At 49.9% G+C, this 21,730-nt stretch overlaps 1 protein-coding gene and 1 pseudogene across 6 annotated transcripts in view; both read right to left on the bottom strand.

Moving 5' to 3' along the window:
* ASAP2 (ArfGAP with SH3 domain, ankyrin repeat and PH domain 2) overlaps positions 1 to 21,730 on the bottom strand; it is a 173,832-nt gene that overhangs the window by 102,098 nt on the left and 50,004 nt on the right. For all 6 annotated transcript variants that reach the window (XM_086699981.1, XM_086699980.1, XM_086699978.1 and 3 more), the window contains exon 2: positions 9,253 to 9,325. In XM_086699981.1, the coding sequence (XP_086556107.1) occupies positions 9,253 to 9,325 (73 nt within the window). The remainder of the gene's footprint in view (positions 1 to 9,252; positions 9,326 to 21,730) is intronic.
* Positions 541 to 5,825, bottom strand: LOC147582211 (large ribosomal subunit protein uL24 pseudogene; annotated as a pseudogene).

Raw genomic sequence — 21,730 nt, 5'->3', positions numbered from 1 at the left:
CTTTTGTACGGGTAAGGGTTTACGGGAAGATCAGCATTTCTTTCTTTGTACTTCTCATTTCAAGGATGTGACAAACTTCTCTAGGACATTCAGATCAAGGGTGAAGAACAGATTTCCCTCTCTCAGGAAAAAGCCCCACCACGTCTTTAAAATGGAGTCATTCTAGAGAAGGGAAAATGAAAGTCTTCCGTTGCTTCCTTCTTGAGAAAGATGAATTTTTCCACCCACTGATATGTCAAACAGCTAAAAATCCCCGCTCGCTTCAACTTCCCACTGGGGGAGCTGAAAACACCACTGGACTAAAACAGAGCTTGGGAAATTTTAGAATAAGAAAAGTTTTAGAACAAATGTAAACTGGGTGTTTTTAAGAGGTCAGTAGCAGTCTTATCATGAGGGGGGAAATTACCATAGACACTGCTTCTCAACAAACATTATATAAGTTATAAAGTTATTAAACCATTATAATAAGCGCTTCTGCAAACCTGTCCATAAGATGTACCAGAAAATACAGCTGGCTGGCTGGTCATCTGTTTTGAAAAACGGGAGTGAAGATAATATACTTACTACTATGTTGTATCTACAGGGACACACTTGATACCCTTGTGGCTCAGTCCAACGTTTAAAGTCGTGTGTGTGAGAGCGCGTGTGTGTATGCACACGTGTGGTACTATTCTCAAAGACCAGCAGCTTCGGCGTCACCTGGGAACTCAGCAGATTGGCAAATTCTCAGGCTCCATCCTGCACCCTATTGAACCAGAAACTCTAAAGGCAGGGCCACCCAGCAACCCGTGTTTTAATAAGACCTCCAGGGGATTCTGGGGCGCTCTGAAGTTTCAGAACCACTACTCTAATGCTCAGGTTGGCAAACTTTCTCCTAAAAAGCCAGAGTAAATATTAAAGGCTTTGCAGGCCAAGAGGCAATATTGAGGTTACAGTGTAGGTCCACGGTGAGACGGTAAGACCCATCCTTAGCTCCCTGGCTGTAAAAACACAGCTGGCGTCTCTAAGGCATCTCCAACCCCCCTTGTACATAAATCTGTATCCATCCTCACACGGCAGAATATACGCTCTGCCACCCTCATGCACACTGCTCACATCCAAAACTGTAAGAGGACGGTCTCAGAACTCGCAGCGGAAACACGGTCACATACAAATGGGTATTTATTGGGCACCTGCTCTGGATGTGCCAGGCTCTGTGCAAGAACACTCAGGAAGTATATTCACGGCTGCATGCTTATCATGTGCCCGGAACCAGATCTGTCACTTCTCTTGCGTCACCTCGGTTAATCTTTATTAACAGCATTTTAAAATATTAAGATTCCCAGTCTCACATATGAAGAAACTGAGGCTCAGAGCGATTAGGTAATTTTCCTGCTACAGGCTTTTTGAGTGGCACGTGAATTTGTCCCAGGCGTCTTAGACTATAACACCCGTGTGCTCTTATCCTAAACCACACTGCCGCCAAGAATTGGTCAGTGACCTCAAGGACCTGCCTTCTAATTGAGAAGCAGAGGTCAACAGACATAGAACTATTAGAGAATAATAAAGAGCAATATTTAAAGGGTAAATAATGCCTGTTTATTAGGTACTCTTATTTCTGGCTAAACGAGAGTCAAAACGGATTCAACTGCAAGACTCAGAATTCAGAGGTGAGGTGTGGAAGGCAGAAGAATGTCTGCTCCTGCCCCAAAGATGTGCACATCCTAATCCCTGGACCTACTCCAAATCCCTGGACCTATTCCTAATCACTGGACCTAATTCCTAGATGTCCTGCTGCCTGACAAATGGGAATTGAGGTTGCAAGTGAAACTTATAAGTTGTGAATCAGCTGACTCTGGGCTGGGGAGATTACCCTGGGTCATCGGTGTCGCCCAGTGTGACCACAGGGTCTTTACCTGCGCAAGCGGGAGGCAGAGAACTCAGTATCGGCTGCGGACAAAACTGTGCCGTGTTCTTCCTGCACCTACGCTTGTATTTTGAAGCCCCAACCCCCAGCGTGATGATATGCGGAGGGAGGGCTTTGGGAGATAATGAGGTTTGGATGAGGTCACTGGGGTGGGGCTCTCCCGACGGGCATCCTCGCGTTCCACCACGTGAGGACACGGAGCCAAGGCAGCCGTCTGCAAGCCAGGGAGAGAGCCTTCACCACAACCCGGCCGTGCGGACACCATGCTCTCAGGCTTCCGGCCTCTACAACCACGAGACACACAGGTCTGTGGTTTAAGCCACCCAGTGTGGGTGTTCTGTCATGGCAGCCTGTGCAGAATAAGAGTCACAGTGACAGGGTGCGAAAAAGACTCTACCGGCCATCGCTGGCTTTGAAGAGGGAAGGCCACAAACCAAGGAATACAGGCAGCCTCTGAAAGCGGGACAAGGCAAGGAAGCGCCTGTCCCCTGGGCCTCCAGGAAGGAGCTCTGCCAACACCCCCACTTCAGCCCCATGAGACCCATCTCGGACTCGTGACCTCCAGAGCCGTGAGATACGCTTGTCAGTTTCCTGTTCATTTCAAGTTTTTGCCGAAAGCTGTGTATCAGATCACTTTATTCCTGCATCCTCAGTTGTTTCCTCCCTTTATATGCTCCTTTCCTTTCCTACCTGGCGAGATCTGGCTTTACGCTCCTTTTTCCAGGATCTTTCTGCGGTCTTTGTCCAGTGTCAGTCTAGCAATAACCACCTCACCAGGGTGAAGGCCACACGGACAGCAGTGACGCTCGCCTTCTCCGACCACCGTGTACGCGCTGGGTGCAGGTAACGTACGTCTACCTGTAGAGATGGAGTACTCCGCCAGTTTGCTGACCTTTGTAGTGTCCTCACACTACGTCATCCTTGCAGACGGGCACGGCTCGGACACTGTGCTTCTGTCTCAGCTCTTTGGAAAGAGGGGAAGCATCCTCCTGTGAACGCGGGAAGGTGCACTGAAATGCCTTTTACAGTTCTTGGTCCGGTCAGAAGTCACAAAGGGACTGAACTTCATCTTGGCCCCTGGGGCTTCAGCGATGGCCACAAAAGGGAAGAAATAAATTTATCATTTAAGGCACTCCGTTGATGGCAAGTCGTCGTGGCAGCCATGGAAGACTAATACAAGAGAGTAAAGAAGGCCTGCGCCAGGTCCAGTGTCGGCTTGATGGAGATGGGTGGGGAAGGGTGGGCAGGTTTTCCACAGGTACCTGGGTCAGGAGGGACCAGGGAATGGGGCCAGATGGCAGACAGCATGCAAAGACAGATACGGTCATGACATGCTGATGAAGCAGGGACAGGTCAACCAGCCCGGAACAGAGACACTGGGGACAGCTGGAGATCAGTTAGAGGTCAGATGGGGCCAATCCATGACCAATCAGGAAAGCAGGCAGGGAAGTCCCAGCCTCAGAGAAATTAAGGAACGCAAGACGGGAAAGGTATGTGGCAGGATCAGGCATAAGTGGGCAGTTCTTGTTGTTCTTTCAATCACACATGAAATGAGTGGTCTTCCTCAGCAAGCAGTTGCCTTAGGACATTAAGCACTCCAAGGATCTGGAACTGGGAACCACCTGCCCCCAGAGGCAGAAAGAGTGCACACTCACAACGCTCCTGAGCGACCGTGGTCGCCCACGGCTGATCCCATCCAGAATGCGCCCCACTGATCTCTGATGTCTACTGCTATCCTTACTCACACCCCTCTACCAAAAATATTCAAGAGAATGTGTTACTAAAAGCAGTTCTAGAGAAGAGTTTTCCAAAATGCTGTGAACAATGTCAGCAGCATCACAGGAAAAGGCATAGGGTTTCCTCAGGTGACTTTTTTGAAGCAGGACAACACTGCCCTGAAATAAAGACTTCAGGATCAGTACTCTGACTTCAAAATAATTCAGACTCATGGCCTTATAATAACTCAAGCTTGGCATGATCTATTAGATGGGTAAAAAAGATCACAGAAATAGGAGGTCCCCCAAGGTCAGGCTAACAGCCTGCTGTGTGGCACCTCTGGAAGGACACAGGTTGGGTGCCCAGAGCACAATGTTAAAATTCCAGAACCAACTTCTCAACGTGCTCACGCCTCAGTTTCCTCTAATAAAGTGGCAAAATGTCACTTCGAGCAGACAGAAGAGAATGTGCAAAGGGAAGAAGGCACAAATACTGGCATGCTGGGGGAAACTCAAGTTATTCCAAAGACAGGCACAGAGAAGGGACCCCTGGACAGGTGACCTGGGGCCAGGGGGGGCGGGGGGGGGGGCAGGGGCTCGGTCTGCATCTGGTGTTCTGCTGTGCTTAACTAAGTGGAGGCTTATGTTGGATTGAGGAAGGGAGTCAGTGGCAATTTCATAAGCAAACAAATCTGGAAAAGGTTAGGACATCTCCTCTCACAATCCACATTAGCATGTTAAAATCTTCAGCTAGTCCTGCCGGAGTAGACACCTGCTTACCTGTGCTTTTACCCCAATTTCCCTAAGATTCTAGAGCCCATGCAGGCCTCCCTCATCTCTCCCAGGCTCTGCAACTCCCCTTCACAAACATCAAAGTGGATAATGTGAAAACACCGCAGAGTTCTGAGCAGAGAAGTGGCATCACTAGGCTCTGTTTTTTTTTTTTTAACTTTTGTTTTTAATGTTTATTCATTTTTGAGAGAGAGAGAGAGACTGAGCGTGAATGGGGGAAGAGCAGATAGACAGGGAGACACAGAATCCGAAGAGGCTCCAGGCTCTGAGCTATCAGCACCAAGCCTGACATGGGGCTCGAACTCACAGACCGTGAGATCATGACCTGAGCCGAAGTCGGACACTTAACTGACTGAGCCACCCAGAGGCCCCCACTAGGCTCTATTTTAGAAAATGACTCTGGGGCAGGTAAAGGAAGGGGGTTTGTGGCCCACGCTCAACAACAGAGGTGAGAAAGGCAGATGAGACATGAGTGTTACTAAATTCATACAGTCTTGCTTCCTGACACCAATGTGTTTACGCCTCCTCCCTCTATGCTTGTTGAAAGCTACAAGGCACAGCACTGGGCCAGCCTATGGGGACACACATGTCCTTCTCAGGACTGGTGGCAGTCACGTGGCCAACGTCTGCACGAGAAGCGCAGTGCTCCATTTTTATTTCTGATCAGAACAGCCTTCTCGACATATGACTTTAAAATCACTTTTGAACCTGATCAGATTATAAAATACCTTTTTTGAACTAGCCTTAAATCATAAACTCAAAAGCCCAAGGGAGCGCAGTAAAAAAGCAAAAACTCTCTTGAGATACTGTTTGAAATCTGTTGTTTGTCAACAGAGCTAAGCAACCATCTTTGAGCGATTTCTTGAAATCCTGAAGACAGTCGGTCAGCGTGCCAGACCCACTGAGGACATGTGGCTGCCTCCAAGCAGAGCGGCCTACCGAACACAGTCCTGTGTTCTTGGAACAAGCGAAGTTCCACGGAGCATCCTGGGAAGACGCTGAGCCCTCTGAACTCAGACTGCTCGTTCATAAAATGAGAACAGTTTGTAAAGACTGGCATAATGTATAGAAAGCACAAGGTTTGTAGGAAGTGTTCCAAAACATACAAATGATCATCATTCCTCCCTGTTCCCCGACTTTATCCAGGGAGAGTTAAAGGCAGGTGACCAGTTTGGATAGTCAAACATTTGTTTCAGTAAAGCTCGGTGTGGAGTTAAGTGAAGAGTTTTAGGCTCTTTGTTATTTCCTTTTAAATAGAAAATAATTTCCTACGTATGTTTACTTCCAGTTACATGTTAGCCAATGATAATTCGAATTCCACTTCTTTCTTGCATAAAATCAGCAGTTGTCAGGTAATCAATCAATGTTTATGCAAAGGCAAGCAAAAGATGGTGGCTTGTGTTTTTGCTTTGTTTTTTATACACCGCAGAGGACTCAAGCACATCCAGATAAGGCTTTCCACTGTGGCACTGATGACCCTCTGGGCCAGCTAATTCATTGTTGGGAACTGTCCTGTGCACTGTAGGACCTTCAGCAGCATCCCTGGCCTCTACCGTAAGGTGCCAACAGCACGCGCACAAGGCCCCCACACGTGCGCACACGCACCTCTCAGGTGTTCATACCTAACGGAGGGTGCAAGACCACCCTGGCTGAGAACCACTGATCTGCATCCTAACCCAACTGGATTATCTCAGAGCCAAGGAAACCAGGGCTACAAAGTGCTAAGCGAGCTGCCCCAGGGCACAACAGCGAGGGCCACAAAGTCCAGGTCCAAAAAGCTTTCGAATTCAGTCAGGACAAGCTCAGTCACAAACCACTTAAGTCCCTCCCACCTCTTCTTTGCTTTCTTGAATTTCTTTCACATCCATTTGGAATTTAGCCATAAACAACTTAATACCTGTCTAATCATTTTAACATCAATACATTACAATATATGAAATATGGAAAGTGAAAGGAGGAAAAATATCTATAAAGTCAAAATGCTAAAGCAATCATTTTTTAGCAAATTTCCCCCAAATCTTTTTTATATATATACATGCACAGGGACATATGTACACACATACATACCATATACACTGTAGGTACACATACATGTGTGTATAATCTGTTTCCCTTAGAATTTCAGTGGACTCTCTCAATCTGAGATCTTAAATCTTTCTTTAGTTCTGAGAATTTTTCAGCTATTACTTTTTCAAAAATTTCCCTTTTTATTTTTTTTCATTATTTATTTTTGAAAGAGAGAGAGAGAGAGAGAGAGAGAGAGAGAGAGAACGTGCACACACAAGTAGGGAAGGGGTAGAGAGAGAGGAGGACAGAGGATCTGAAGCAGGCTCTGAGCTGCCAGCACAGAGCCCAAAGGGGGGCCGGAACCCACAAATCACAAGATCACGACCTGAGCCAAAGTCAGATGCCCAACCACTGAGCCACCCAGGTGCCCCCACTTTTCCATTTTCTCCTCCCTCTTCTGGAAGTCCTTTTGGGTGGATGCTGATAGTGACCCCTCTGAATCTATTTCCTGTGGCTCCTGAGTTTTACTTTACAGTGTCCATCCCTCAAGCTCATGTTCCGGCAACAGGGGGCCTCACAGACCACCCTCCCCCTTTCCTATGTGTACAGCCTGCTAAATATTTAGCAGATTTTAGTTTTTATTTCAACAATTACATGTTTTTCTACTTCCAAGCCTTCCGCTGGTTCTTTTTCACTAGTACCTTTTCTGTTTCGGTAACTTAATAACCTCCTTTGCCTTTCTAAGGGTGTTAATCATATACTCTTATTTTAAAGTCCTGTTCTAATTTAGTTTCCTCAAGTGTGAGCTGTTCAGTTGCTTGATTGGGGGCCTGTCAAATGTTAGGTTATTCTTAATAGCATTTTTGAGCACGTAGGAGTGTCTCATTTTGATGAAGTTCAATTTATCAATTTTTTTTCTTTGAAGCCATATTGCCTTCTGTGTCCTATCCAAGGAGCCTTGCCCACCCCATGTTGTAAAAATGTTCTCCTATGCGTTCTTTAAACAACTTTTAGTTTTAGTTTTCACAGGTGAATCTATCATCCACTTTGAATTACTGTTTGTGTAGGGTAGAAGAGAGGGCTGTACTGCATTTGTTCTGATGGAAAGATCCAGATGCTCAAGCACCACGTGCTAGAAACACCTTCATTTCCCCAGGGGACTTCCTTGGCAACATGCTGACAAGCAGAAACATCTCAGTAAGGGTCTACTTCCAGGCTTTTTTTTTTTTTTCTTAAGATTTTATTTTTAAGTAATCTCTACAACCAACGTGAGGCTTGAACCCACAACCTCGAGATCAAGGGTCACATGCTCTACAGACTGACCCGGCCAGGCACCCCTACACTTTGTCTTTTGTTCCACTGATCTCTTTGTTGGCCCCCCAACAGTTGGCAACAGCAACACTGTCTAGATCACGACTATCTCACAAGACTTGAAGTCAGATGGTTGAAATTCTCCAACCTGTTTTTGTACCCTGATTGCTTGGCATTTTCTGGGTCCTGTGTGTGTTTCCACATAAAGTTTAGAATCAGCTTGTCAATTTCTCCTGCAGGAATTTTGATTAGGATTGTGCTGCATCTTGAGATCAATTTGGGGAGAAAAGACAAAGTAACTATATTGAGTCCTCCAACCCAGGTACATCATACACCTCTCCCGTTTATCTGGGTCTTTAATTCGGTTTTGTAGTTTTCAACATAGTTCTTCCTGTCTTTTGTGAAATCTGTTCCTAAACGTCCTTGGCAATTCTTGACTACAATATCATCTTTGCAGCTGAGGTTCCCTACTGGCCTCTTCTCAATCTTGGCTTGCACTGCCCTCCCTGAGGGGGGCGAAAGCAGTTACTGGAGGTGGTGCTCACAATGGCCGGATGTGGGTGGGGGCAGGCTTGGGTGCAAGAGGCACTTCCAGACCCTTCTGCGCCCCTCCTTCCTCTTAGCCCTCTGGCATTCCCTGTCCTCCTACTCCATTCACTACTGTCGTAAAGGGAAACACCACGAGGGGGAAGGGGACGATGTACAGCCATCCATGGGCTGACTGCTTCTGTAGGTGCAGACCCTGGGCCCCCTCAGCCCCTCCTCCCAGGCCACCAGCCGCGGACAAAGGCAGTGTTTCTGCCCCACTTGGCACTGGTGTGCTCGCCCACAGGCCAGCCGTGCTGTCTGCAATCCATCACCTCGCTCAGCCTCTCTGGGAGCCCTCACAACCCCCAGTCCTCCAAGGCTGCCACTTGCTTGTTTCTGGGGGAAACCACATTGTCACTTAATGACTTAAAATTATTTCCAGGGCACCTGGGTGGCTCAGCCGGTTAAGCATCTGACTCTTGATCTCAGCTCAGGTCATGAACTCACGGTTCAAAAAAAGTTTTAGTCCTGATCAGACGTTACTTGGAGCAGTTGATTGTGCTTTTACGTTAACGGTATCCGAAACAAGAAGGGCGAGGACTGGAGAAGAGAAATGGAGGGGCCACGTTGACATGAGTAACACACAGACCACACAACCGAGGCTGGAATGAGGCCGGCGTTCCTGCTGACCAGTCAGACAAAGCTGGTTCATGTAGGACGGTAGCTCATGCAGGACGGAAAACCCAGCTGCACTTCAGGGAACAGGAGGCAGTGCAGGAGATAGCTGGGGGTGGAAGGTGAACCACCAGGCCAGATCAGACAATTTACAGAACAAAACACACTCCTAAAAGCTAAATATCCCAAATCAACTTGATAATGCACACGCCTAGAAGAAAAGGTTTGGTTTTGTCAATGGTGATCACCATCATGGCACCAGTACTGCTACCGTGAGGATTTGCACAAGGAAACCGCTAGGAAAGGATGTGTACTCACCCAGCCCAGAGATATTTATTGCTTTCACGGATTTCTTCATTTTGTAAAGAACCATCCGGTCCACGTCCAAAGCCTAAAACATAGAGAAGTATATAATTAAAACGTGTTTGAGCTCAGATCACGACTATCAGAGAATGGCCTTGTGAGAGCCACTCTGGAGGCCCCTGCGGAACTGTTTCCGTGGCACAAAGCCCCAGCGTGCGGCTCAGTGTGAAGACTGAGTATGGTCATCCCCATACGAGTTAAGAGTTAACCCGGACCAACTCCACTCCCACTAAGCCTCAATCCTCCCTGTGAACAAGCAAGGCTCGGGAGCCTGCCAGGGGCTCCTTCCGGACACAGGCCAAGGACAGGGAGCAGGGGGAGGAGCGACGGGGGGCGGGGAGGCAGATCAGTCACAAGTGTGTCCCCACCCTGGCAAGACCGCCAACGCGCAGGCCAGACCGCCCCCCCACTCAGAGGCAGCGCGGTCTGGTGGGAGGCAAACCCACTCTGGATTTGGAAAGACCCAGACAGGAATTTGTCTGGGGTTGGAAGGCATGTTCTGCCTAACCCTTTTCTAGCCTAGATTTCTCTTCCAGAACCAGGGATAACAATTCCTACTTTGCCGGGTTGAACGATTAATTAGACACACCTAAGTCTTTAATATTCCTCTATGACTCTCCATTTGCTTTCACACCTTAACAGACCAACCACTACACGGCGGTAGCATGCGGCCCTTACAACGCCTAGCACGTAGTAAGTGCTCACGGAATACCTGCTCAGTGACTGATCAAATCAGGAGTCTGAATTACAGCTCTACTTTCACAAAAGGCACAGGCGTCAAATTTCCCTTTAACCCAACTGAACACCCCAGAAGAGCAACGTGTCACTTTCAGTGGTGACAGGCGGAAGAGAGCATCTGTAACCTGGGATAGTGACACCCATCACGCAGGTTACCGTAAAGAAACTAAGAACTCCAGGGCAAGTGCTGAGCCCCAAATCTGGTACACACTCGATGACGTTATTATTACTCATCGTGAGATTTAATCACAAAACCCTGCAACAGACTGTCATCAGAAACAGAGCACACAGCCTCAGAGCAACAGCACAGTCCTTCCCTGCCAGGCTTCCTGAATCACCTTCCATATCAGCATCCTAAGTCCTATTCGAAAGCAACAAGGACTGTTTTAGCAGAGGCTAAGAACAGATGTGATTGGTGCTGACAATTACTAAATAGAAAAATGATCACCAGGCAGCAGTTGACAGAGTGGTTACAATAAAAAGAGAAACTGTATTTTAGTTTTTAAATGTTTGATTTATTTGGGGGGTGGGAGGGAACAGTGTGAGCAGGGGAGGGGCAGAGAGAGGGAGACACAGAACCCAAAGCGGGCTCCAGGCTCTGAACTGTCAGCACAAAGCCCGACGCGGGGCTCGAACTCACAAACTGCGAGATCATGACCTGAGCTGAAGTCAGACGCTCAACCGACTGAGCCACCCAGGCGCCCCGAGAAGTTGTATTTTAAAAAGCATTATCTTCTGACATACTGGAGGAAGAGGTAGGCATGAACGGCCACAAAGATGTCGAAATTTCTCGTAGAGAACTAGCTCTTATTTTCCTAGGTCATCTCTCATCCGTTCCAGACCTTCCCTTGAGATGTGAAAAGGGATTTGGAAAAAGTACATAACCAGTGAACTCTCTCCCGAAGACTCATCACTTTCTACTCCCCAGTCTGCCACCCAGCAGGCAGTGCCCTCCAGCGTGTGCACCAACCTATTGGGTTCTACCAGGGGCCACAAGAAGATGGGATGGATCTGCTCAGGGCTGGTTAGAAACACTGGCTCCCAAAGCTTTATCGACCGCATGTCAGAGAGTACGACAGTTCAGTGCACTCATCACAGCTGTGGAAGGTCCCGACCCCCACGTGAAGGGCCATGACTGAAAAACACATTCGATCTAATCGACATCTACTCCAGCACTTGGAGAGAATTCGGTCGGGAATCGCGACGGCACTCAAATAATTAAGCCTGCTCCTCCTCCTGAAGCTTCCCACAGACAGCAGAAGGCAGCCCCCCAGCCCGGTTAGCCTACACGGTAACAGAAGTCAGCCAATATTCTCACGAAGCCCTTTCTGCGGGCTGGGAGGAGGAGTGAATGGAGAAAACACAGGAGAGAAACGCGGAACACGAGTCCGAGGGGCCACTCCCAGCCCACGACGCTGGCGCTATTTCCGCACGTCCCCAGTATGAGGCCTCGACTCCGTAGCAGCTTTAAAACCTCCTCACGATCTGGCCCCCATTACTTCTCCAGCGTCGTCTCCGGACCCCTGCCCCAAGCGCACCTGAAGTTCCGTCCCAACGAACTCCTGCAGCCCCTCCCGACCTTCTTCCTCCTCTTTATTTCTGACACTGTGTGCTCTTCCCTGCCTCCTCTTGACCCCTTAGTTTTACCCCGGCTTTGCGAGTTGACTTGGAGGCAGGTCCTCCTCCTGAAAGCCTCCTCAGACAGGTTAGGTACTCACCCAGACTTTTCCCGTAACCCTGTGCTTACTCAATAGTTTGCCTGATGAAATTTAGTGAGGACCTACTATGTGCTAAGTACTAAGCGAGGTGTCCCAGACACAACAGGTGAGCAAAACAAGGCCACGCCCATGCCTGCATGGAGTTCACAATGTAGCAGGATAATGCCCTAGAGAAACACAAAGCCAGAAGCCCAGGACTCTCACTTTTCCAACTGCTTTTCCATTTGTGCCGCTCACCTCAAGACCCGCACTTCCTAGCCAATGTACCTACAACAGCACGTGTCCACTGAGCCTGGAAATACGGCCAGCGCCACACAGTCAAATGATAATATTTTGGACATGTTAGGTTAAAGAAGATATTAATACCATTAATTTTATGTTTCTTGTTACCTTTTTCAGAGATCTCCCGTGAGGGCAGGACGCTCTCCGCTCTGTCCCCGGTGCCCCGCACAAAGCTGACACGGGACGGGACTCAGAGAGCAGCTCCGTCCGTGACCGTGAGACCAGAAAGGCAGGCAGGGACACAGAGGCTGGCAAGGGTATCCGGCTGAGCCTGCAGACAGTGGGCAGCTACCGAAGGTTCTCAGGCAGGGGGGAATGGAGAGCTGTACTTGAAGGTCACTCAAGCCACAGTGGGAACAATGGGTCTGAGCAGGCAGGAAGGAGACTCAGGGAACGGATACCCAACAAGGAAGGGCCCGGCTGGGACCCATGATTAGGAAGCCATACAGGACTGGTACAGGGCAGCAGACATTCTGGAAAAGTCAGTGTGTGCCCAGGGAGATCTATTCGGCCTCCTCAACTGAGTTCAGCTCTCCAGGCTCTGGCACTCCCACAAATGACAGAACAATCTTCTGTCCAGAGGGCTTTTGCTCAATTGTGCCGAGAAAACTGTGGACCAGACTAGCCCTATACACCTCAGTGCGGAAGGCCGACCACAGATGAAATAGGCTTCAAAACACTGCTCAACGCTGGCAAGTTTCCTCCCACGTCGTCCTGTGGGGCACACCCCTCCCTGATCTTTTCCTGCATAAAAGTCTTGTAAAAATAGGCCACCATATGGAATATTCTACCTCTGTTATTAAAGGGGATGTGCTGTTTCCTGAACTCAGGGGAAGAGTGGATAAACGGTAACCGCTGCTTTTCTACAGTCTGTTAAGAAGAGCCTGGAAAGAAAGGTAAGGTAGGCGGAGAGGTAATTTTAAATTAAAACTGCAAGAGAGAAAAGCAATTACCTCCCCACTCAAAACCACACCCTTCATTACGGAACATATTTACAGATAATTAAGATTAAGCTTGGGCAGAAGTCGGAATGATTAAGACTGAGTGCTAGAAATAGTCTTCCGTCAATTATAAATAAAAACAGCACCGGGAAACCTGAAACAACAAAATAGCAAAACTGGAGAGCCTCAAGGAACCGAAGGGGTCCACCAATCGGGCTGAGATCCCTAACGGGGGCGCTCCCCCACACCCGCCCTCCCCAAAACTACCCGAGCTAAAGAGAAGGAAAAAGAACGGCCACCTTGGTCAGAATGTGTGTGTAAACACTATAAACACAGGCAAAAGCTGAACAGCCACTACGGACCTAGGCGGGGCCGGCACAACAGCTAACGCCTGGCCAGACCCCATTAATCCTGAGGGCCTACACTGCAGCTGACCCTCAGTTTATAAAACATGTTTCACAGAGTGAATTTATCACATAAACAAGACTGTAGAGATGTGTCTCAAGATATTTTAGAGGAAAATAAACAACGGTTTCCAACCATTCTAAAAGCGCCTCCTTTGATCCCTTGGACCCTTGCATGAAGGGCCAGGGTTCTGGTTCATTCCTGCGAGCAGCTCCCCGTGGTCTCCGCGGCACCTCCCTCCCGGGAGGGTGCAGGGGGCGTGAGGGGAGCCCTCCCAGGAGGGGACACAACACCATTCACTCTTTTCCTTCTTCACACCTGTGCTGTCCAACAGGGCAGCCGCACAGGAATATGGAAGATAAACTACAATTTAGTCAAGTAAAAAATCCAGCTCCTGTCTCGCCACCTTTCTCCAGAGCCGTAGCCACATACAACATACTGACCGGGTCTAAACACGCCGCCCCTGTCTGCTCTTCCTCTGTTCCTGCAGACCCCTCCGTGCACCATCCCCTAACGTTCCGGAGCCCCTGGCTTCATCGAGGGGGGCCTCTCCCTCCTTCCCCCATGGGCAGCGCACAGATGTGACCGTGTGACAGCTCTTCTCCCTCTGGAGGGCTGAGGTAGTGTTTGTCCCCAGAGCCTACAGGGAAGTCCATCCTGGCTCAGAGGCACCTACGTCCTGATGCTGGATGGTGGAGGCCAAGTCCACAGTCTGTCTGAGGAGATGAGCCTGGGGCAGGTGGGCACCTACCGGGGGGGCCGGTTTTTGCGCGGCCATGTGCTAAGGATCTGCACAGGTGAATGTTTCCACTCGACAGGACAATGAGGTGGAGGGGAACACTAGTTTTGAATCCCAAGGAAGAAATCTCCCCCAAAAGAATTCCCCTCTTCTGATTAAGAGACGAGCGTTACCAAAGGGTTTTACTCCAGAGATACGATATTTTGAACTTTGTTAATAAAAAACTTGTGGAAATTTATTTTCTCTCTTATTAGGTAAGCACCTATATAAGACCCTCACTTTTGCCTCTAGGCCTGCAAAGCCTAAAATGTTCACTGCCTGGCCCTTCACGAAGTCCGCCAACCCCCGGCCCAGAAGATTCACACACAGGTTTCTCCAATCTTATCAGCCAGCCCAGTCTCCTCTTGGCACGGGACCAGTTTGGCCCCCCAGTTCTCAATTTGAGCCAGCAATGGTGGAGAGCGGCCGGCTTGATCCTGGGAACCCAAAGATGCTGCCATGGGGGAGGAAAGGCCGGGAGACCACGGTCTGGGCCGCCAGGGAGGCATGTTCTACTCTGCTGTCCCGTCATATCTCCCTCGTTCCTTTTGGGAAAGGCTGACCTGAGGGGAAATGACATTTTCGAAAGACACAGACCAAATAAGAAAACAAAGCGACACCCAGATCTGTGCCCCCAAGGATAGCTTTGCCAAGGAAGACTCACGCGGACATCTAGACGGCAGCTTCGTCTCCTCTCCCGCTTGACATTACTTTTGAAGTAACACAGGACATTAATGACAGTGTCAGATATTTCCAGAAGCCTTCTGGGAAGCGCAGCAATGCACTGTGGCCTGCAGGCTCAGTGTAGAGCCAGAGTGATAATGGATCTACCTCCTCCTGGGAATACAGCAGAGGCCTGGGGAACAGCAGGTGTCACGAAGAATTAGGATCAAGTAAACATGAAGCTAAATCAAGCTGCGTGAGACACGTACGCATCAGGGCACACCAGAAGGTCACACTTGGTATTCTCTAACGCAACTGGGGTTACTCAGAGTATACACACATCTGCACCACAAGGCGAGGATGGTCGTGACCCTCTTCGAAAGAGCGGAAAATGGGACAAACCCACATACCCGGTGACGGTAAAACGCGTGAACCGCTGCAAGGAGACGGACAAACGTTACCCACCCAGAACATAAACGAATTTCACAACAATGTTATGCAAAAGAAGTAAGTTGCAAAAGTATGCCGGCGGTATACGACCGTAAAAGTGGAAAGTAGGAAAAACTCGATGATGTTGTTCCTGTTTAGGAACGTAAGTGTTGCAGATACAACTACAAACAGAAGCGAGGAGAGATGTTGATGGCCCAGATGGGCCGGCAGCTCCTCGGAGGGGTGCTGACGGGAAGGCAGGCGAGCGCTCCTGGAACGCTGACGGGGGCCAGGGGTCAGGAAGGGACAAGTGATGGCTGGATGGGTGTTTGCTCATAATCATCCTATAAATTATATCTCCGTGTGTGTGTATGCATACTAATCTGAATAAAAGTAAATTTAAAGCCTTCTCGATGGAAAAGAAATTAAAATCAACTAGAGTCTGGGGGAAGAGCCAGAAAGGCTGCCAAAATGACAATGCCTCACAGGGCACTTTATTAGCTCAGCATTTTGGTCACGCACAATGAGTGAAAGGAACCTAGAGATCAGTCCCCTCGTCCCCTTTCCGAGCCATCTGAGAGCAGACAGCACAACTTGGTAAGCTGGAGACAGAGGTGCACAAGAACCCAGGTCAGCCAACTCCTAAAGCAGGCCACCCTTGAGGACCAGCAACCAGAAAAGACAGACTTCTTTCATTTTTCTCCAACACGTTGTTTTTACTCCTCAGAACGTCTCGGATTCTGTGCCTAGGTGCCAGCACCAGGGGGGGCAGCCAGGTGAGCATTGATTCAGAGGACAGCCAGCCCCCTCACCCAACCTCCAACTGCACCTTGACCATGTCTTCAATCGCAGGTACTTGCAATAGATGCGTCCAAACCTGGGGGGGTTGTATCAGGGAGAGGGTTGCCACCACACCCGGCCCGTGTACATGTGGCTGATCCTGACCCACGTGGGTATATGTGGCACTAAGAACAAAAAAAACCCACAATAAAGCGGCTTCCAAAGATGGAAATGCAACAGACCTTTCTCAAAATTCCATCTTGGGAGGTAGGAAAGTACAAGGTAATTTATTGAACCAACTGAGCCCGCGAGCCTGTGCACACACACTCAACTGTAAGCAAGAAATAAACTTTATAAACTAGAGAGGATAAGCAAGTGTTGCATTGTATACACAAACTGCGTATATAAAGATACAGGAAACAAATAATCTTTGTTGTCTCAGGGAAAGTTGGGGGACTTTTCGGATTTTTCTACTTTTAAACGTATCATCAACATGAGTACGTTATACTTGAAAAAATTTTTAAAAGGCACTTCAATATCCTACATGGCTATCTTCTTCAGTTGTTTTCACATCAAATAGGATTTAACTCTGAGCACAAAAAAATGTGTCAAAGAAACTGATGAAACAATAAAGAAAAATACTCAAAATTGTGTCTTTCCATACACAAGTATATACACAGAACAATATCCTGGAAGACACATGAATCCATCCCAATGGTTACCGAGGAGACAGAAAAGACAGTGAAGGCAGGCTCATTTTTTGGTACTGTTTGAAATATGTGTATGCAGGATTTGTGTGGTTAGAAAGATATAATGGAAGATAAACAGCTCTCTGAAATAGAAAAAGGAATGTCACTAACCCAACCTGACTGGCTGAGACGGTGTGGCCCTAAGCACTCTGATTCGGCCATCAGTGGCCATCAGAGGCTGGACCCCAGGAAGCTAAGAACTCATAAAACATGAAAGTCATTGAAGGTCCCGGGACAGATAAAAGATATAAATACAAATCAAAAGAACAAAGGCATGGGGGGGGGGGGGGCGGGGAGTGATGGTCTGAAACACAAAACAGAACTGGAGTCTCCAAGCTGCTCCCAGCCATGGCAGCTGAGGGCATCACTGCCCTCCCTGGTCTTCCAGAAAGTACGCTCGCCAGAGGGGGCAAAGGGCTTCACCAAAGCAGTTTCTCTCCTTCTGTCCCCGTCCAATTGCAGAAATACGTCCCCATGTCCTCCCTCCTTTCCACACAAGTCACGTCTACAAAGATGTTCTCAGCAGGACTTTGAAAGAGAAAACAATAGGAAAGAGCCCCAAATGCCCAACCAAGGAGAGTAACTGCACAGACTACTGGGCATTCACACGATTACATTCTAGACAGTCGTCATCATGACTGAAGTGGACCGTCTCATGCACAGACTATGTGACAATGCCGTGTTAACAAAGGAGAGCCTCAAGCTGGTAAAGTTGGAAGAGCCAAGTACCCACAGGCCCTCCCGTGAACCCCATCACTGGAGATGTCAGCCGGGAACTCAGGCTTTTACTAGATCACTCTTCTAGAGAGGCGGAAACAGATGACAATGAATTCCAGCTTTATAAAAATGCTTTACATCCTGATTTCTTACTTCGGGGGAAAGAGCTTCTGGGAGATCTGGGGGAGTTGACAAGAGAAAGGAGAATTTTGGCAAGCCAGCTACAACACCCCAGCAGCCAAGAAAGGCAGTCCTCGTCTCAGAGGCCCTGGTGCCCCGTTCCCGGAGGAGGGTCTGGGCTGAAGTCCCGGGCACCTTCAACAAACACGGCACCCCTCAGTTCTGCTCCCCTGGATGGACTGAAGAGCCCAGATGCAAGCAGGAAATGGGCCATCTCTGGGGAACAATGACAAACGGAATAGGGGCCATCATACCAGAAGATGTCTGGTATGCAGGGCTGAGGACGCTGCACAGGGCCAAGCGGTGGAGGCCTGGTGATACGGAAGCAGCGGGAGAGGCTGGGAAGGTGACCTTCAGTTGGGGCTGAGGTCAGCCTTCCACATCTGTCCCAGTTCCAGAAGACAATGTAATCACAGGCCAGGCTGATTTCCCCAGGAAACAGGGTTAAGGCCACGTGACCTCCACTTCAGTGACATAAACAGGAGAGAGGGGACGTGAGCGAGCGGTTTTCTCTGGGCCCCACATGCAGCCAGGGGGTGCTAAGTAGGACTCTGCTTCTGGGGCACAGAGGGTCTGCCCGCAACCAGCGTTCACACTCACTCTACGGGTTCTGCCCCCAGCCTCATGGCTTTTAGCATACTGGCTCCTCTGTGCCAACTGGGCCTCTGATGGGGGGCCGGGGGGGGGGTCTTTCTGCTGTCAGCCGGCTGCCACATTTGTGTCTTATGAATTCTTTCAAAAAGTACATCTTGTAACTGAAACTAGACTTCAGGTAACACACGCATTGAAAAGGGGAAAAACCGGAATTCCATTCAGGCCTCCTCATTCCCTTTTACCACCGACATCCCAACTCCACAACGTCGCCTCCAGGGAGACACCAAAAAGGAGAGAAGCCAAGAGAAGGTGCTCTCAGTTCTGGTCTCTCAGTGCTGGATCCTTTGGAATAGCGCAGTGGTTGAAAGTCACTGGTTTTTTTCACCAAACAGATAAAATTCTAAACCAGACTCCACATATCAACAGCATGACCTCAGGAGAATGACTTCCCCTCACCGGCCTCGGTTGTTTTCCTCTGTAACTTGGGAATAAGGCTTGCTTCGCAGGAGAAATCATCGGCGGGTACAGGATCTGTGCACTGTAGGCGCTCCGCCACGGTGAGCTTTCGTTAGTGCCCCCTGGGTCTCCAAGGGGTCAGATCCACACTATGCCAAACAAGGGGGCCGTTCAGGAACACCATCTCCCCAGGACTGGGACAATCACTAGGATAAATATTTTCGGGTCTGATAATGGTTATGGTAACAAGGAAAAAAAAAAAAAAAGAAGAAGAAGAAAAATACCTGTGTAGCTCATGCCAACCTTTCACTTCCGGTAATAAGTTTTTCCCCCCGTCAACGTTTAAATTCTTCCAAACACTCCCTGGTGTGTTTCTAACTCCCCAAAGGGGTGACACGGGCAAAGGCAGGGCCACACAGCAAGTGACACAGCAGGGTGCTCTGGGCCAGCTTAGTGGAGGGGGTCACCTGTCCCCTCTGGGCTTTCACACACAGGGTCAAATGGGGCAGAGTGGGCACAGGGGAAGCTGATAAGACGCCTGGTGTCAGCCCGTCCCCTGCTCCCCCACCCGGCAGAATCCTGGGGAGCCCTGCTTTCCAAGCAAAGCCTCCAGGCAGGCTTCCCCTCTCACACCTGTGTCAGTGCAGCACAGGCCACCCTCTGTGCCCCCTCCCCCCACAAATGGCCACACCAAGGTGCGGGAGCAGGACTGGGTGGCCCACAGGCTCCGGGCGTGTTCCCAGAAGCAAAGTTACTCAGGTAGAGTTGGCGGCCCCAGGTAGAAAGGCCAGCAGCAGACAAGCTATGTAGACATCTATAGTCCCAAGAGTCACAAAGCACCTGACATTCCACAGAGCACTTTCTTTTAAGTTTATTGATTTACCACGTGTGTGAGAGTGAGTGAGACGGGCAGAGAGGGAGGGAGGGAGAGAATCCCAAGCAGGCTCCGCGCTATCAGCCCAGGTCCAACACAGGGCTCGATCCTACGAACCGTGAGATCATAACCTGAGCCAAAATCATGAGTCAGACGCTCAACCAGCTGAGTCACCCCGGGGCCCCTCCACAGAGCACTTGAAGCATCCACGACTTTACACGATATTCACAGCATCTTGTGAAAGCACTGCCAATTTCCCCAATTTAAAGTAGAAGAAACTGACTCAAAGAGTTGGACCTGCCCTAAGTCATTTATTTGGCCTTGAACTAAAGAGTTCAAACTGGGAGAGTTCCGGCAGACTGAGAGGCAAGCTTCCAGGACTATGTGGTCCCCGTGTCGCCCTCCCTCTAGTTTATGGCCGCTTGGCTTCCAGGGCCGGGAGGAGCGCATGGGACGCTCCGGGGACTTGTGCTGCTACCTCCTGTCAGGTCTGGGGAAAACAACCCCCCTCATCCGCCTCTGCCTCAGGCTTCCCTTACGCCCTTCGCCCAGCCCAGGGCTAGAACCACCTGGCACTGCTCATCCTTACCAGGGAGGCCACCCACTCCCACTCACCGAGAAAGGCGTCTCCCGGGCCGTGTGACCGCCCCGCTCCTGCCACCCCAGCTGCGCCGCATCTGACCTTCACCGGGAGCTCAGGCGAGGCCCACCTAGACAGCCTGACGTAAGCAATTCTGGGGTTCCAGGACCTTCCCACGGGCCTGAGCGCCAGGGAATGGACAGAAGGCAGGTGATGGTGCGACACCGCCATTTGCCCATGTCCAGGTTGCACAATCCATCCTTGGGGCCGGCTTTAAGGGGAAGATTCAATGACCATTGTCCCGAGTCTTGCCGTGTCTTGATCCTCCACGTCTCAGTTCCTGTTTCCCATCCCAGAGACCCGGCCCCGCTGCCCTACGATGGAATGGGAAGTAGGGACCAGGAGGGAAACCCAGAACGAGGAAGGGAGAAGGAAGGAACGGCCAGGCGTGTTCAGGCCCCAAATGGCCTGCCACCTCCAAAGCCAGCCTCTAAATGCAGCAGAGATGGTTTCTGGAAAGAAAGGAGGGGGGCATGCCAATGAGCCTGACGTGCTAACCAGAACTGTTCCCCTTCCCCTACTCTGGCACAAAGGCGTCACAGTGCCCTTCCTCTGTCCACGGCTCTCTGCCGCCAAGTCTGTCATCTCCAGAACCATCCTCTTGTTCTGTCATCCAAGAAGGGCAGTGACGGGCAAGAGGGAACATGAGCGGGAATCACCAGGCGTTGTTTCCTGCAGCCCAATTCACCCTTCTGACCCAGGTTTATCGTGAGAGCCACAGCCACTGGTACAATAAAGGGACCGTGGGCTCAGGGGACACAGACTGAGCTGTAGTTCCCACATCTCCACACACAGATTCCTTATCTCCTGGGCCTCGGTTTCCATATCCCTAAAACAGGGAAATAACATCCATTTGATATGGCTGTTGTGACGATTATTTGCTAGGGATGAGCACAGCGCCGGCCACTGGAAAGCATCTGGGTTAATGTGAGGGAGGTCCCCTCCCACCACCCCAACGGACGGCACAGCAGACCAATCAGGTCACCTGGTCAGGGACCGGCTCTAGAGCAGGACGGGACCACTGTGGACCTGGGTCTTGCTCTAGCTCTCCTCCAGCTTCACCCGTCTCCACGCACGGTAAGGTCAGAGGGCCAGGAGCCTGCATTACCCCCTCCTAGACTGCACCGCGGATACCCAGCACCCCACCACCCCCTGTGCCAGCAGCCTGAGTCTGTGTGGGTCTTTTCCCTAAACTTTTCCCAGATGGGTTTAACCCCAGACCCAAAGGGTAGCTGTCTGTGGGGAGAGGGTGGACAGAGCTTAGACAAGAGGTAGCCCCACACAGGTGTGAGAGGGTGACGCCTGCCCAGAGGCCTTGCTTTAGAAGTGGGGTTCCCTATACCAAGGAGTCTACAGGGTGGGGGAGCAGGGGACAGGTTGACAGCAGGTGTGTGTCTGCTCCCCCTGACCTAGAACTGGGGTTCCCTACTCTGCTCCATTTGACCCAAGGACTACGCAGAACCCTTGAGGGCCCAGGTTTGAGAGCTGA

Source organism: Puma concolor, chromosome A3, assembly GCF_028749965.1.
Source record: "Puma concolor isolate L17-30 chromosome A3, mPumCon1.1.hap2, whole genome shotgun sequence".
NCBI classification, from domain to species: Eukaryota; Metazoa; Chordata; class Mammalia; order Carnivora; family Felidae; genus Puma; species Puma concolor.
This window is presented reverse-complemented; position numbering and strand designations above follow the sequence as displayed.